General features: G+C 50.6%; 1 protein-coding gene across 8 annotated transcripts in view; it reads left to right on the top strand.

Annotated features, from left to right (window-relative positions):
- Positions 1 to 12157, top strand: part of NFASC (neurofascin) — a 200277-nt gene that overhangs the window by 177231 nt on the left and 10889 nt on the right. For 7 of the 8 annotated variants that reach the window (XM_030935551.1, XM_030935548.1, XM_030935549.1 and 4 more), the window contains one exon: positions 10500 to 10631. In XM_030935551.1, coding sequence (XP_030791411.1) covers positions 10500 to 10631 — 132 coding nt within the window. Of the gene's footprint in view, positions 1 to 2192; positions 2310 to 3610; positions 3764 to 10499; positions 10632 to 12157 lie in introns of all 8 variants that reach the window. The other variant, XM_030935553.1, reaches the window with a different exon arrangement.

The following is a 12157-nucleotide window of genomic DNA, read 5'->3' as shown; positions in this document are numbered from 1 at the left end:
CATCCTCACCTCCTTACTGTAGCAGAATGGCTGTCTAGGACTTTAAAAATGAATGTTCACCTTTATCGTGCCTTACATCTTGGGAAAACATGTTTCATAACTTTACTCTTCTCAGGGTGAAATAGGCCTTTTTATTTGTCCTTAGCCTGTCTTTTTCAGATTTCAAGGGAGATTACCTAATTCTTACATTCCAGGAGTCAGTGAGGCAATCCATGCTTCCCCTCCCTGACCCTTTTTGTGTTTCTAGGTGTTGATATCTCACATGCTTGGTCCTTCTCTTTGAACTTTTTAGTGCTTCCGGGTCATGATCCTGATCTCTCTGTGGCAATGCCTTCCTCCAGCTCCCACTTCTAAATCATCTTAACTTCCCATTGCCTAGCCTTTTCTAAAAGAACCCCAATCTTCATTGCCTTTAAAACAGCCAGATTTGAGTCAACTTCATATTGGTGGCCAAACTGTTTAAACACAAATTCTCTAGCTATTTACAGGGCTTAGAGCTGAGGAGAAGGAAACTCAAGTCCCCAGATCATGACTAATCACAATTCATTCTCACCAGCAAGAGCCATGAAATTCTAAGGAGCTAGAATTTGGGATGGCTTCAAGCGGCCAGTACAATTGAAGCATCTGGCAGACAGGCAAGGAAGCCTACCTTCTGCCCTCCCCACGGTGCCATCAGTGGAATCACTTTCTTGGCCCCTCACTTAATATGAATCATATCCACCTGGGGCAGCCAACACCTGACAAGGTTGTAGTGCAGAAGGCACCTCTTTGAAGTGAAAACCAGGAGATCTTTTATCACTTCCCCAGCCCTGCAGGCTCAGTCACATGTCAAATAGATAATGAATAAATGCATCACCAATGTACTCTATTCATTTATTTTTGACAAGTGAGTTGGTGACCGTGCCCCCTTGCATGCTAATAAAATATACAGGAGCCACACTTGTAAAGTCTTTGAAATACAAGGCTTCATGTGAGTACTCCACTATTAAATCTTTGCTGGAAAATGGGGTAACCAGACTGCTGGTACTCTTGAAAAACGATTACGTTTGAAAGATTAGTGCCCTTCTCCTGTACACAGGCTATGGTTTCAGACAGCACCACGGCTTTGATAAAGTGGTTCCCAGCTCATAGGAACTTGATAATTAATGTCCTCTGTGTTGCATAGAGATCAGGCATCAAAAACTTGGTGGTGCTGAGAAGCCAACAGAACAGGATTCTTCTGGTATCTGGACCACTGAGGGCTGGTTGTCAAGGAGTTATCTTCTCTTGGTCCCACCTAGTTCACGTGAGGGAGAGGAGGCGTTCGCACTGCCTTTCTCGGGCCCCTGAGATTCTAGGCTTTAGACAATCTGAAGCTGTTAGACACATCAGTCAGGCTCTCTCTGACCAAGAACAACCCAAGAGGCTCCCTAGACCAGCCTCACCTGTCTGGATCACCATTCTCCTCCAGCTTCAAAAGTACATCCTTCCTGCAAATTTCATCAAGACTCTTGGCTCTTAAAGATAACCCTCTCCTTCCTGCAGCACTTCTATGCTTGAAGGGCAGGGAGCTGGCACACATCTCCTCTGTGTGGCCTCCTGCTCCTGGACACACGGCCTTTTTCCTGGGCGCTTTCCTTACACTGACATGACAAGGGATCTGAAAAGGGAATAAATCCAGGTTAGAGCCTCAAATGGCACAGATCAAAACCCACTCTTACTACAAAAATTAGCCAGGCGTGGTGGCGGGCACCTGTAATCTCAGCTACTTGGGAGGCTGAGGCAGGAGAATCGCTTGAACCTGGGAGGTGGAGGTTGCAGTGGGTCGAAATCACGCCACTGTACTCCAGCTTGGGCAACAGAACAATACTCCGTCTCAAAAAAATAAAAACAAAAAAAACACTCTTTCATTTCTAACCCTACCTATGTGGAGACAGTTTCCAGCTCTCCCTCAGAAGTCCTCCCGACTGCACCTGCTTGTCCCTGGACAGTGACCTCTGGCCTGGCCACCAAGGCTGCAGCTTGGAGCTCTGTCAGGCCCTGTGCACAGCCATTTCTGACTCTCCCCTTTCTTAGATGACTGTGTGTACGTGTGTGCGTGCGTGAGCGTGGGCATGTGCGTGCATGCACACGCTTGTGTGTATGTGTGTGTCTCCATGTCTCTGGTGCCACTCCCTCCTCATCACTAACTCCTCTTCTAACCCGTCCACCAGCCCCTGATGAGCAGTCCATATGGAACGTCACGGTGCTCCCCAACAGTAAATGGGCCAACATCACCTGGAAGCACAATTTCGGGCCCGGAACTGACTTTGTGGTTGAGTACATCGACAGTAAGCATTGCTGTGCGGGGTGGTGGTGGCGGCAGCCGCGTCGGCAGCAGCGGCGGGTAGCGGTAGATGCCATTAAAGAGATCCTGTGAACTCCCCCAGGCTCAGAGAGGCCTTTTAGCCTGGCTTAATTATGGCTTAATGAAATCGATATGCACTCAGGCAGCAGAGAGGTGGGAGGAACAGACTCAAGGAGAAGGAAGGGGGCTTCTCAAGCCATTAGTGGAAGTCTAGGGTTGCATGTCTGTGAGGACCTGTGTAAAGGGGTCCTTCATTCATTTCCTGCCCAGGATGAGGGTTCTGAATAGCCCCCAAATGAGCCAAATCTCTGCATTGATCTCCTTAATTCAGGCTCCACTAGACTGGGTGGGCCAGTTCACAGACTTGGGCTACAACCCTGCTTTGCTCCAAGAGGAATGCCAGCGCCCCCTAGTCAGAGCCACAGACCAGAGCCATTTGTCCCAGCTGGTGGCTTGAGCTGAGTTGCTCACCCTTTACTGGAGCTTGGGACCAAGGGTACGGATTCATTGGACTGCAGAGTGTGGCCCCGAGTGAAGGACCCTGTGGGTCAAACCCACCATCCTGGCCTCTTTAGTATGTGCTCTAAACAATTAAGCCAACTAACCCAGCCAGCAAATCCACCTGGGATAGCCTACCCAAAGACCTCTCAGGAGAGAGCAAAGCTGACTTAGTTCTCTCTGGTTGGAGGAGGAGTTCACATCCACAGCACCTGGACTCCATAGTTTGGTCCATACTTTTGTCCATACTTTTTCAGCCTCCTAGCACCCCTATTCACCCTACAGCATACATGCACAGGCACACGCTTTTCCTGATGTGGGAATTCACCACATGGTGAGAAATGAGAGGTGAAGCTAGGAATGAGAGCCAAGAGTCAGAGACCCAGCTCATCTTGTTTCCATGAGGGATGCTAACTGGCTTTCTGGCCCTCACCAGCCAGATCCATATGAAAAGTCAATCGCTTCCAGGGCAACAGAGCATCTGCTGACAAGCTAAGAGTGTAAGGAAATAGGTTATAATATGTCTAGTGTGAAGACGTGAGGAAAGAGAACTTCAGGAGAAGGAATGGTGTCCCCAGCTGAAGGGCTGTTTAAAAGAGTTAGTATTGCATGGACAGGCCTGGGGAAGCTGCCTGGAAACCTCCCGGTCTGTACGATGGACTGGACCCGCAGTTCTCTGGTCCCTTCCCCAACACTTTCTACCTTTGACAGGTGACCAGGACCTAAGCACTGGCTCTCCAGCTCCTGGTGCCTGGCTCTAGGCTGATTGAGGTTTCTGTTCCCCAGGCAACCATACGAAAAAAACTGTCCCAGTTAAGGCCCAGGCTCAGCCTATACAGCTGACAGACCTCTATCCCGGGATGACATACACGTTGCGGGTTTATTCCCGGGACAACGAGGGCATCAGCAGTACCGTCATCACCTTTATGACCAGTACAGGTGAGAGGGGACCTGGCCTGACCATCCCCTGCGAGCATGGGGCATTTCATTCTCATCCTCAGCTTCCTGCTTGCCTCTCTCCTCGGAAAGAAGACTCATCCCCACCGCATTCCCCACCTTGCATGGCGTGTCTCGGCTCTTATTATGCATCAGCTGAAGGCTCTCAGGAAGCCTAGAGGAGCCCAGTGTGCATGCGTAGTAGACAGGAAACAGTGATTGTGGCCCTGTGGGGGTCAGAAGGAAACAAAGGGTTGTTTAACGACAACAGAGAACACTTAGCCCCGTGCTCTGCCTGGTGTGTGTGCACATTTGGTCACTGTCTGTGGGTCTGCGGGCTGCAGGAGAGTAGTGCAACCTGGCCTGTGTGCACAGGGGCTGGCTCCCTCCATGCAGGATCAGGGGATAGGGCCATCACAGGGCCTTGATCTAGAAGTTGCTCCAGGAGATCAGTGCATTTGTTACTCCCTTGCCACCATCATCTATTGTTAAAAATTTCAGAGTGAGTGACACAACTTGTTTGGGGCTTCGTTTTTGTCCCAAGTTTGTCTTGGCCTAAAAGTCGGCGACTTTTTGGCATGCAGGGAGAGGGGAAGCAGCTCTCCAGAACTGGAATGGTTCTGGCTGTATAGTGGCTTCAGCTGTGGATGAAGAAACATCTTCCTTGTGCCAAATGAACAGGCCAACTGGGGCTCAGCAAAGGGCACAAGGTTCAGAAATCTCTGTGCTGGTAGGGGTAGCTGGCAGTCCGGATACTTATAGGGCACTCGCCGGTCTGTGTGTGTGTAGCTTTAAACTCAGCCGAGCAGGCTGCCAAGTGGCCTGTATGCTAAGTCCCAGAGCTAAGGGTAAGGGTGGGGAAACAGATTAAGAGAGAAAAGGATCAGTACCTTGCCCCCAAGGGATATCCTAATCAGATGCGGTTCATTAGATACACAGGATAGGGGAGGGGAAAAAAACACAGTGATTTATATGAACTTCTGAATGTTGACTTAAATATTCATTACTCCTCCTGCACCTGGCCTGGTGAGGCTGATCCTAGTAGCTTGCATCTCGGGAGTCCCTGCCCATCTGTGTAAACGTCTTACCCCACCCCTTCTATCCTAGTCCCTCCTGGTCCGGCATCCTGTCTTCTTCCTTGTGTCTCTGCCTGTCCTGCGCATTTGCATGCCATCAAGGCTCAGAGGGTCTGAGAGTCAGGCTCCCTGATTGAGGCTAGCCAGGCCGACTCAGGCAGGATGTCTGAGTGAGTGGCCAGCCTGTCCTGTAACAAGGGGAGCCAGGCCAGGCAACTGGACAGTGGACCGAGCAGAGCAAGTGGCTGGACTCTGTCTAGCTCAGATGAAGTCCCAAGCTGTTGCTCACTGGTATGTGCATTTGATTTTGCTTCATTACATACTTGAGTCCAGCACAGCAGCAAAAAGCAAAGATGGTATTTGAAAATAGGGTTCTATCCTAGGGAAGACTGCTAAAACCAGGACAGCCTGCTTTGAGAGTTTGACTTCTCCAGGTGCTAAGCCCTAGGGCTGTGGGTGAGGGTTCAGGCCCTGCCCTGAGGGATGTCCTAATCTGATTTGGGGTATTAAGCACACCATAGAAAACCGAATGATACCGAGTATGCTTCTGAACCTAAATACTTGTTTCTCTTTTCCTGTGCTTGGTGGAAAGGCTCATTTTGATAACTTGCTTTCCAGTGATGAAACAATCAGCCCTGGCAAGTCTTCCCAGACTCCTCCCAGCAAGAGCTGGAGTGGGCAGGTTGATGAGCCCAGCTCTGAGTACATATTGTCCACTTCTCTCACAGGCTGACTGGAAATTACTGTCTGCAGACCACATAGGGAAAGGAAATATTTTCACTCTCTGAAGTCTGTGAGTGTATGTCCATATCCTTCAAAAATACACATTCTCTTTCCTGTGGATGGACTCCAGAGCCAAGTCCATGCAACCCACATATCCCTGAGTTTCATTAAAGCAAGAACTCATGAGCATCTCTGGGCCCTGACCACTGGTCATTTAGACAACCACAGGCTGTCACTTTAGTCGGCAGACTTGAACGCACTATAGCAGTTCAGGAAGGAAACGGAAGGAAACCACTGGGAAGGCTGACAACCTCTCTGACCCTCACCAAAAAATCCCAATGGGAAGTTAATCACCTCCTTCAAGTGTTTGAAGCCAAAGAGACCTGAGGGGCTACAAACACATAACCCTGGAATCCAAGAGGCCCATCAGCCCTTCTGTGCTGGGTGCGGGATGGGGTAAGGCAGGAGGATGGCGGATGCTGAGAGTGGGCCAGCAGTCAGATAGCAGCCTGCCTCGGGCCTCAGGAGAACAGGGAGCAGGGCCTCAGGGGACCTGAATGCAGTCAGCTTCTGCTGTGTTTGAAAGAAGCATCTCTTCGGTCAACCAGGATGGGGCAAGGTGTGGAGAGGTGTCAAATGGTACTTAAGTGAGAACAGCTGAGCCAAACTGTATTTGGGGAAAATCTACCCCCGTTATATTTGTTAATCTATCCCTATTTCTAGAACATAATTCTTCTGTAGACTTTGAGTGACTGGTCTTTCTTCCCTGGCCAAACCTAATTCCTCTCAGTTAGAATTAGGAGTCATGAGAGCTGTCTGCTTTGCAGGTGTATTGCCTGTTTCTGAGTGGGTGTTGCAGCGGGAGGCGTGGAAGGCACACAAAACAAGTCTTCTAGTCCAGTGTAAGGGTGTGTGGGCCGGACGAGTGGATGCTCTTCTGGCTCCGGTCAGCTACAGCTGAGAGTGGCGAGTGTCAACACACCCTGGTCTTTGCACACTGATATTACTGGATCTGTTAGGAATCTGGAAACAAGTTTAACAGACCCATTGAGTATGGTGTTGACAGTCAAATATAATTGCTCTGGGGACTTGCTAAAATGCCTTCCTCTCAGAGTCCAGGTCATGGGGTCCCATTATAAGTGTGATCATTATGTCCTCAATTTCTTTTGGTCCTTGAGAAACTAAATCACTTTGATGGGATGTGGTCAAGCCCACCTTATCCCAGATCCCACCTGATTTTGAACAGCCTTCTGTGTCCAAACCTCACAGGAAATTCTTTGGCCTTTTCAGTAAGGATGGAAGGTAACATTTGAACTTCACCTGGTACATCAGGAATGAAAAGCCATATTTGCTTCCTAATTGCTCATGTGGCCCCTTTCTCCTGGAATGATGACTTTCTTTCCCAAGAGGAAGGAAGTCTTGTGGAGACAGCTGTCAGGGTGCATCAGAATAAGCACCAGGAAGATGGTGGTGCAACTAGGCCGTTGACTAGGTCTTTGCAGACACACAAACCAACCTCCTTGCAAAAGGTGGGTACAACTATCCAAACACATGTTGAAGTAATTCCTTCATCCCAGTGCCCAGGTCCCGCACATGGGCAAGCCAGTATCCATATGATCCCTAGCTAATATCAGGGGAAAAGCCTAAATCAGTATGCCAGGTTAACTGTATTACAGTAAGATTAAATTGACCCATTAATCAATAAATAGTCACTGACTACTTGTTATGTGACCAGCATTGTGCCAAGTACTACGAGACTAAAAGAGATCCCCCATTCTCAAGACTTTAATAGTATAATTGGAAACCAGGACCCAGGAAATAGAACAATTAAATGTTCCACTGCATGGAGCAGCTGGGGGTGAAATCGGAGTTAGGAGATGGTGTGAGTTGGAGCAAGGGGAGATTCAGGGAGGAGGTGTAGAGTGTGCAAAGGTGGCAGTGAGCTAGGAGGGCGACAGCCTGGTCTTTCTTGGGCAGGAGGGGCAGGATGCACGGAAAGGAGACTGGTGCTCCTGGAAGGCCAGGCTCAGAAGCTGAGCCCACACAGTGGGGAGTAAGGAAAGGTGGCATCATTGGAAGCCTCCTAGGAAGGTGGTAACAGGATGTCTCATTGTATCCACAGGAACTGACAGGCACACATGAGGGGACCCCTGGAATAGAATGGAACAGTGAGGGGAATATGGGAGGCATTTTGGAAGAAGCAGCAGCTCTTAGAGATGGGCACAGTGGTGAGGCCTCTGGCAGCAGCAGGAGAGCTGGGAGAACCAAGGCAGGGGGCAGGAAGACGCAGGTTGAAATTTAAGCACACACATCCAAGGAGAGCTGGAGGAGGAGGCTCTGGGCTTACAGTTGTGGAGGTGGCTGGAGGGATGATGGGGATGAATAAAGGATCACTGGTGATGACGAGAGTCAAGGAGGTGGAGGTCAGCTTGGGAGAGGCCCACTCAGTGGTAACAGCTGAAACGCTAAGAACAGAGGGGCTTAAAGTCAGCTTGCTGGGGATACAGAGGAGTTGGCGGGAACTGGAGGGGGCGGAAGAGTATAGAGTGTACCAATAAGAGGGCAGCATGTGAACTGGAGCTGAAAATTCTGGTAAGTTCCTCAAGGGTTTTTGTTTTAAGACACAGGACACTTAGGACTTTGAGACCAGCCTATGCAACATAGCAAGATCCTGTCTTTACTAAAAATAAAAAGAATTAGCTAAGCGTGGTGACAGGCACTTGTAGTCCCAGCTACTTGGGAGGCTGAGATAGGAGGATCACTTAAGCCCAGGAGATTGAGGTTGCAATGAGCTATGATAACACCACTGCACTCCAGCCTGGGCAACAGAGTGAGGCCCTGTCTCAAAAAGAGAAGAGGAGGGAAGTGGAGGGGAGAGTAGGGAAGGGGAGGAGGAGGGGAGAGGGTTGTGGGGGAAGAGAAAAAAGAAAAGGAGGGAGGGAGGGAAAGAAGGAAGGAAGGAAGGAAGGAAGGATTAAATAGATAATGATAGATAGATCTATATATATTAAATGGTTATAAATGCTATGAAATAGAGATAGTGGCTGAGTGGGAGTTGGGGAAAGGGACTTTGTTTAAACTGGAAAGGTTTAGGAAGACCTCTCTGAGGAGGTACCAGTTGCCAGGGCAGCCATTAGAAGAAAAAGCAGCAGATGCAAAGGCCCTGCACTAGAAATGAGAACAGCCAGCATGGCTGGAGTATAAGCATGAGGACAGGGTGGTGGGAGGTAGGACTAGAGAGATGGCCAGGGCCTGCTCTGATGGAGTCTGACAGGTCAGGATAAGGAATGAAGAGTTTTCTTCAATAACAATGAGAAGCTTTGGAGGGTTAAAGCAAGAAAGTGATTCAGTCCTACGTGGGGGGTTGGAAAGATCACTCTGACACTGTGGCGGGGGGCCTGCTGGGAGCAGGAGTGGAAGCAGAGATGGGACTTTTCTCTGCAGCCTACCTACATCATGGTACTCACAAGCCTTGTTCTCACAGGCCTCTCCTGCTTTTCAGCCCAGGGCTGCCCTGGGCAACCAGAGTGCAGAGGACACTTGTTCATCAGTCTTCACCCTGTATTGAGAACTTTCTTGGTGCAATGCCCTTGCCTGGGCACTGGGAAGCCTGTAAAAATAGTTTCTGCCCCCAAGAGGAGCAAAGGGTGGGCTTGCACCCAGATAACTGCCCCACAAATGGCATGTGCTGAAGACCTGGGAGCGCACATGCTGTGGCCCTCATGCTGTTCCCTGTGCTCCTAGAAAGAGGCTCAGTGCCTTGGTGCCAGCTCCATGGTTCTTGGGGCTCCTGCTGTTGTGTGCCTCTCCCCAGGTGTCTCTGGGCCGGCTGGTTCCAGGGTTACTTTGAGTGTATTAAGTTCCTTTGATCCTTCCCTTTTGTCACAGAGTCTCACGTTCTGTGACAGGCTGCATTTCAGGAGGGTTCACTTTTGTTATCCAGCCAGTAGAAAGGAGAAGGGTGAGTTGGTACTGACCACACCCCGCTCCTGAACCCAAACCCAGCCACTGGGCCATCAAGGACACGCTCATATGACTCCTGAGCACCTGTTCTTCAGGCCCTCCTGCAGGCCTTTCAAATCACAAAGGGATCTGCCCACTTTGTAACAGGTCTCCACATATGCTGGGCATGGACAGAAAGGGACTCACTGTCACAGGGGTTGGAGGGGGCACGTCGGCTTGTCACAGACCACCGGGGGGGTCACCCTGTGTGGAGTAGTCTGGAAGCGTCATGGAGTGAGCAGAAGGCACAGCCCAGCCCCACGTCGCTGCTGGCCTGGCTAGGGGTACCCACACCAGCATTGCCTTTGCTGTCAGGAAGCACGTGATCCACTAGAGAGATGTGAAAAGATAGGGCGTCCTGGGCCTCCACTTGGTCCAGTCCCCACCCTCAGGAAGGCTGGATGGCTTCAGAGCCATGCTGGTGGGCAGGGACGCCGCTGTGCGCCTGTGCAGGCCTGCGAAGGTGTTCTCATAGCGGGTTTTTGCAACATGGCCACGGCCTACACTCCCTGAGGGTAGCTTGCCGGCTCCCATTTCTCCACCCTGGACTCATCCATGGGGAATCATACTTCCGTGGCCAATCTGTGGCCATCCCTCAGTCCCCACTAGGCTGTGACCAGCCCTCTGGTTTCCAAGAATGCCGTGCTTCGTTCCTAGGATACTTTCCCCTTCCTAAAGGACCTGTTCAGCCTTCTGCTGCTTATTTGCTCCTTGTACCCCTTTCCTTTGCCTCTTTTCTGATCTTTTGACCTTGGCTCTTTAATTATTTTCTTTTTGCCCTTTAGCAGGGTAGTTTGGGCCGGGGGGCTGCTAGGTGGTAGTGTTAGGCTCCAGGAGAAACATCCATGTGAAATAGCTGAAGTTCTTCCCTCCATCTCCCTCCTCACCATCTCCCCCATGAAATCATTCACGGGTTTGCTTCCGGCCCTCCCTGCCAGCTTACACCAACAACCAAGCGGACATCGCCACCCAGGGCTGGTTCATTGGACTTATGTGCGCCATCGCCCTCCTGGTGTTGATCCTGCTCATCGTCTGTTTCATCAAGAGGAGTCGCGGCGGCAAGTACCCAGGTGAGACGTGCGAGAGGCATGGGCTTGCAGGGCAGGGCACGTCTGCTTTCCCGTGAGTCTCCAGGTCTGCAGCCAGATCCGGGGACTGTGTCCTCTCAGTGAAGCCAGCCCTTGCCCAGCTTGGAAATACAATCCTCTTGCCTGTGCATCTTCGGGCTGCCAGCAAGCACTTGAGTTAATTAAGTTCGCCTGCGTTGGGCGGATGGCACAGTCCAGGCAGCCTCAGAGAGGGGATGGAAGGAACCCTGGCTCCTGTTAAGAATGACCTTTCCTCCTCTTGACTCACCACCCATTTGCTCTATAAATTGGCTTTTTTTTTCAGCCTGAATCTCATTAGGATCCTGGGTCCCGGGGAAGGAGAAAGGAAGAGAGGCATTTTCCCTAACCGTGTCCCAGAGAATGGGGAGAGGAGGGGTCTGGGCAGAAGCAGCACCCCCATGAGAGAGTTCCAGAGGTGGGCACTCAGCAGGACGATGGTGTAACCACCAATACCACTAGCAAGGGTCAGAAGCTCCAACGCGAGGAGCAGGGAGAGGCTGAAGACGGGTGGCATTGGTAGGGACCCCCGTGGTCCTAAAGCACTTTGGGCTTCCCTAAATTCCCAAGGAGACCTCAAGATCCTTCAGCCCCTGGCTGGGCACAGTGACTCACACCTGTAATCCCAGCACTTTGAGAGGCCAAAGCGAGTAGGTCACTTAAGGTCAGGAGTTTGAGGCCAGCCCAACCAACATGACGAAACTGCGTCTCTACTAAATGCACAAAAATTAGCTGGGCATGGTGGCAGGTGTCTGAGGTCCCAGCTATTCAAGAGGCTGAGGTGGGAGGATTACCTGAGCCTGGGGAGGTCAAGGCTGCCATGAGCCATGATCATGCCACTGCACTCCAGCCTGAGCAACAGAGTTAGACCCTGTCTCAAATAAATAAATAAATTGTTTAAAAGATCCTCCAGGCTGGGCACCGTGGCTCACACCTGTAATCCCAGCACTTTGGGAGGCCAAGGCAGGCAGATCACTTGAGGTCAGTTCAAGACCAGCCTGACCAACATGGTGAAACCCTGCCTCTACCAAAAATACAAAAAATTAGCTGGGTATGGTGGCACACGTCTATAATCCCAGCTACTCAGGAGGCTGAGGCAGGAAAATCACTTGAACCTGGGAGGCAGAGGTTGCAGTGAGCTGAAATCGTGCCACTGCACTCCAGCCTAGGTGATGGAGTGAGACTCTGTCTCAAAAAAGGGGAAAAGAAAAAAAGATCGTGCAGCCCAGACATACCAAGGTCAAGGACAAGGACCTCTGGCATTCTTGTTTCTGGAAATATTGATTGTTTTTTACACAGGAGCAAGAGAGCCATCTGTCTGTGATGGGGTGGGTAGGGTGACAGGAGACAGGATAATGGATGATCCTGAAAGCAAAAATCTGGCTGGACTACAGAATGAAATTTCTCCCTGCCCCAGAAAGTCGCATCACCAGACACACCCCATGCTCCCCAAATGCTTCCTTCTCCCCATCTCTTAGAACAGGTCCTCC

The sequence above is a fragment of the Rhinopithecus roxellana genome, chromosome 8 (assembly GCF_007565055.1).
Source record: "Rhinopithecus roxellana isolate Shanxi Qingling chromosome 8, ASM756505v1, whole genome shotgun sequence".
Classification (NCBI taxonomy): domain Eukaryota; kingdom Metazoa; phylum Chordata; class Mammalia; order Primates; family Cercopithecidae; genus Rhinopithecus; species Rhinopithecus roxellana.
Note: the sequence above shows the minus strand (reverse complement) of the source record. Positions and strands in the feature narration are given on the sequence as shown.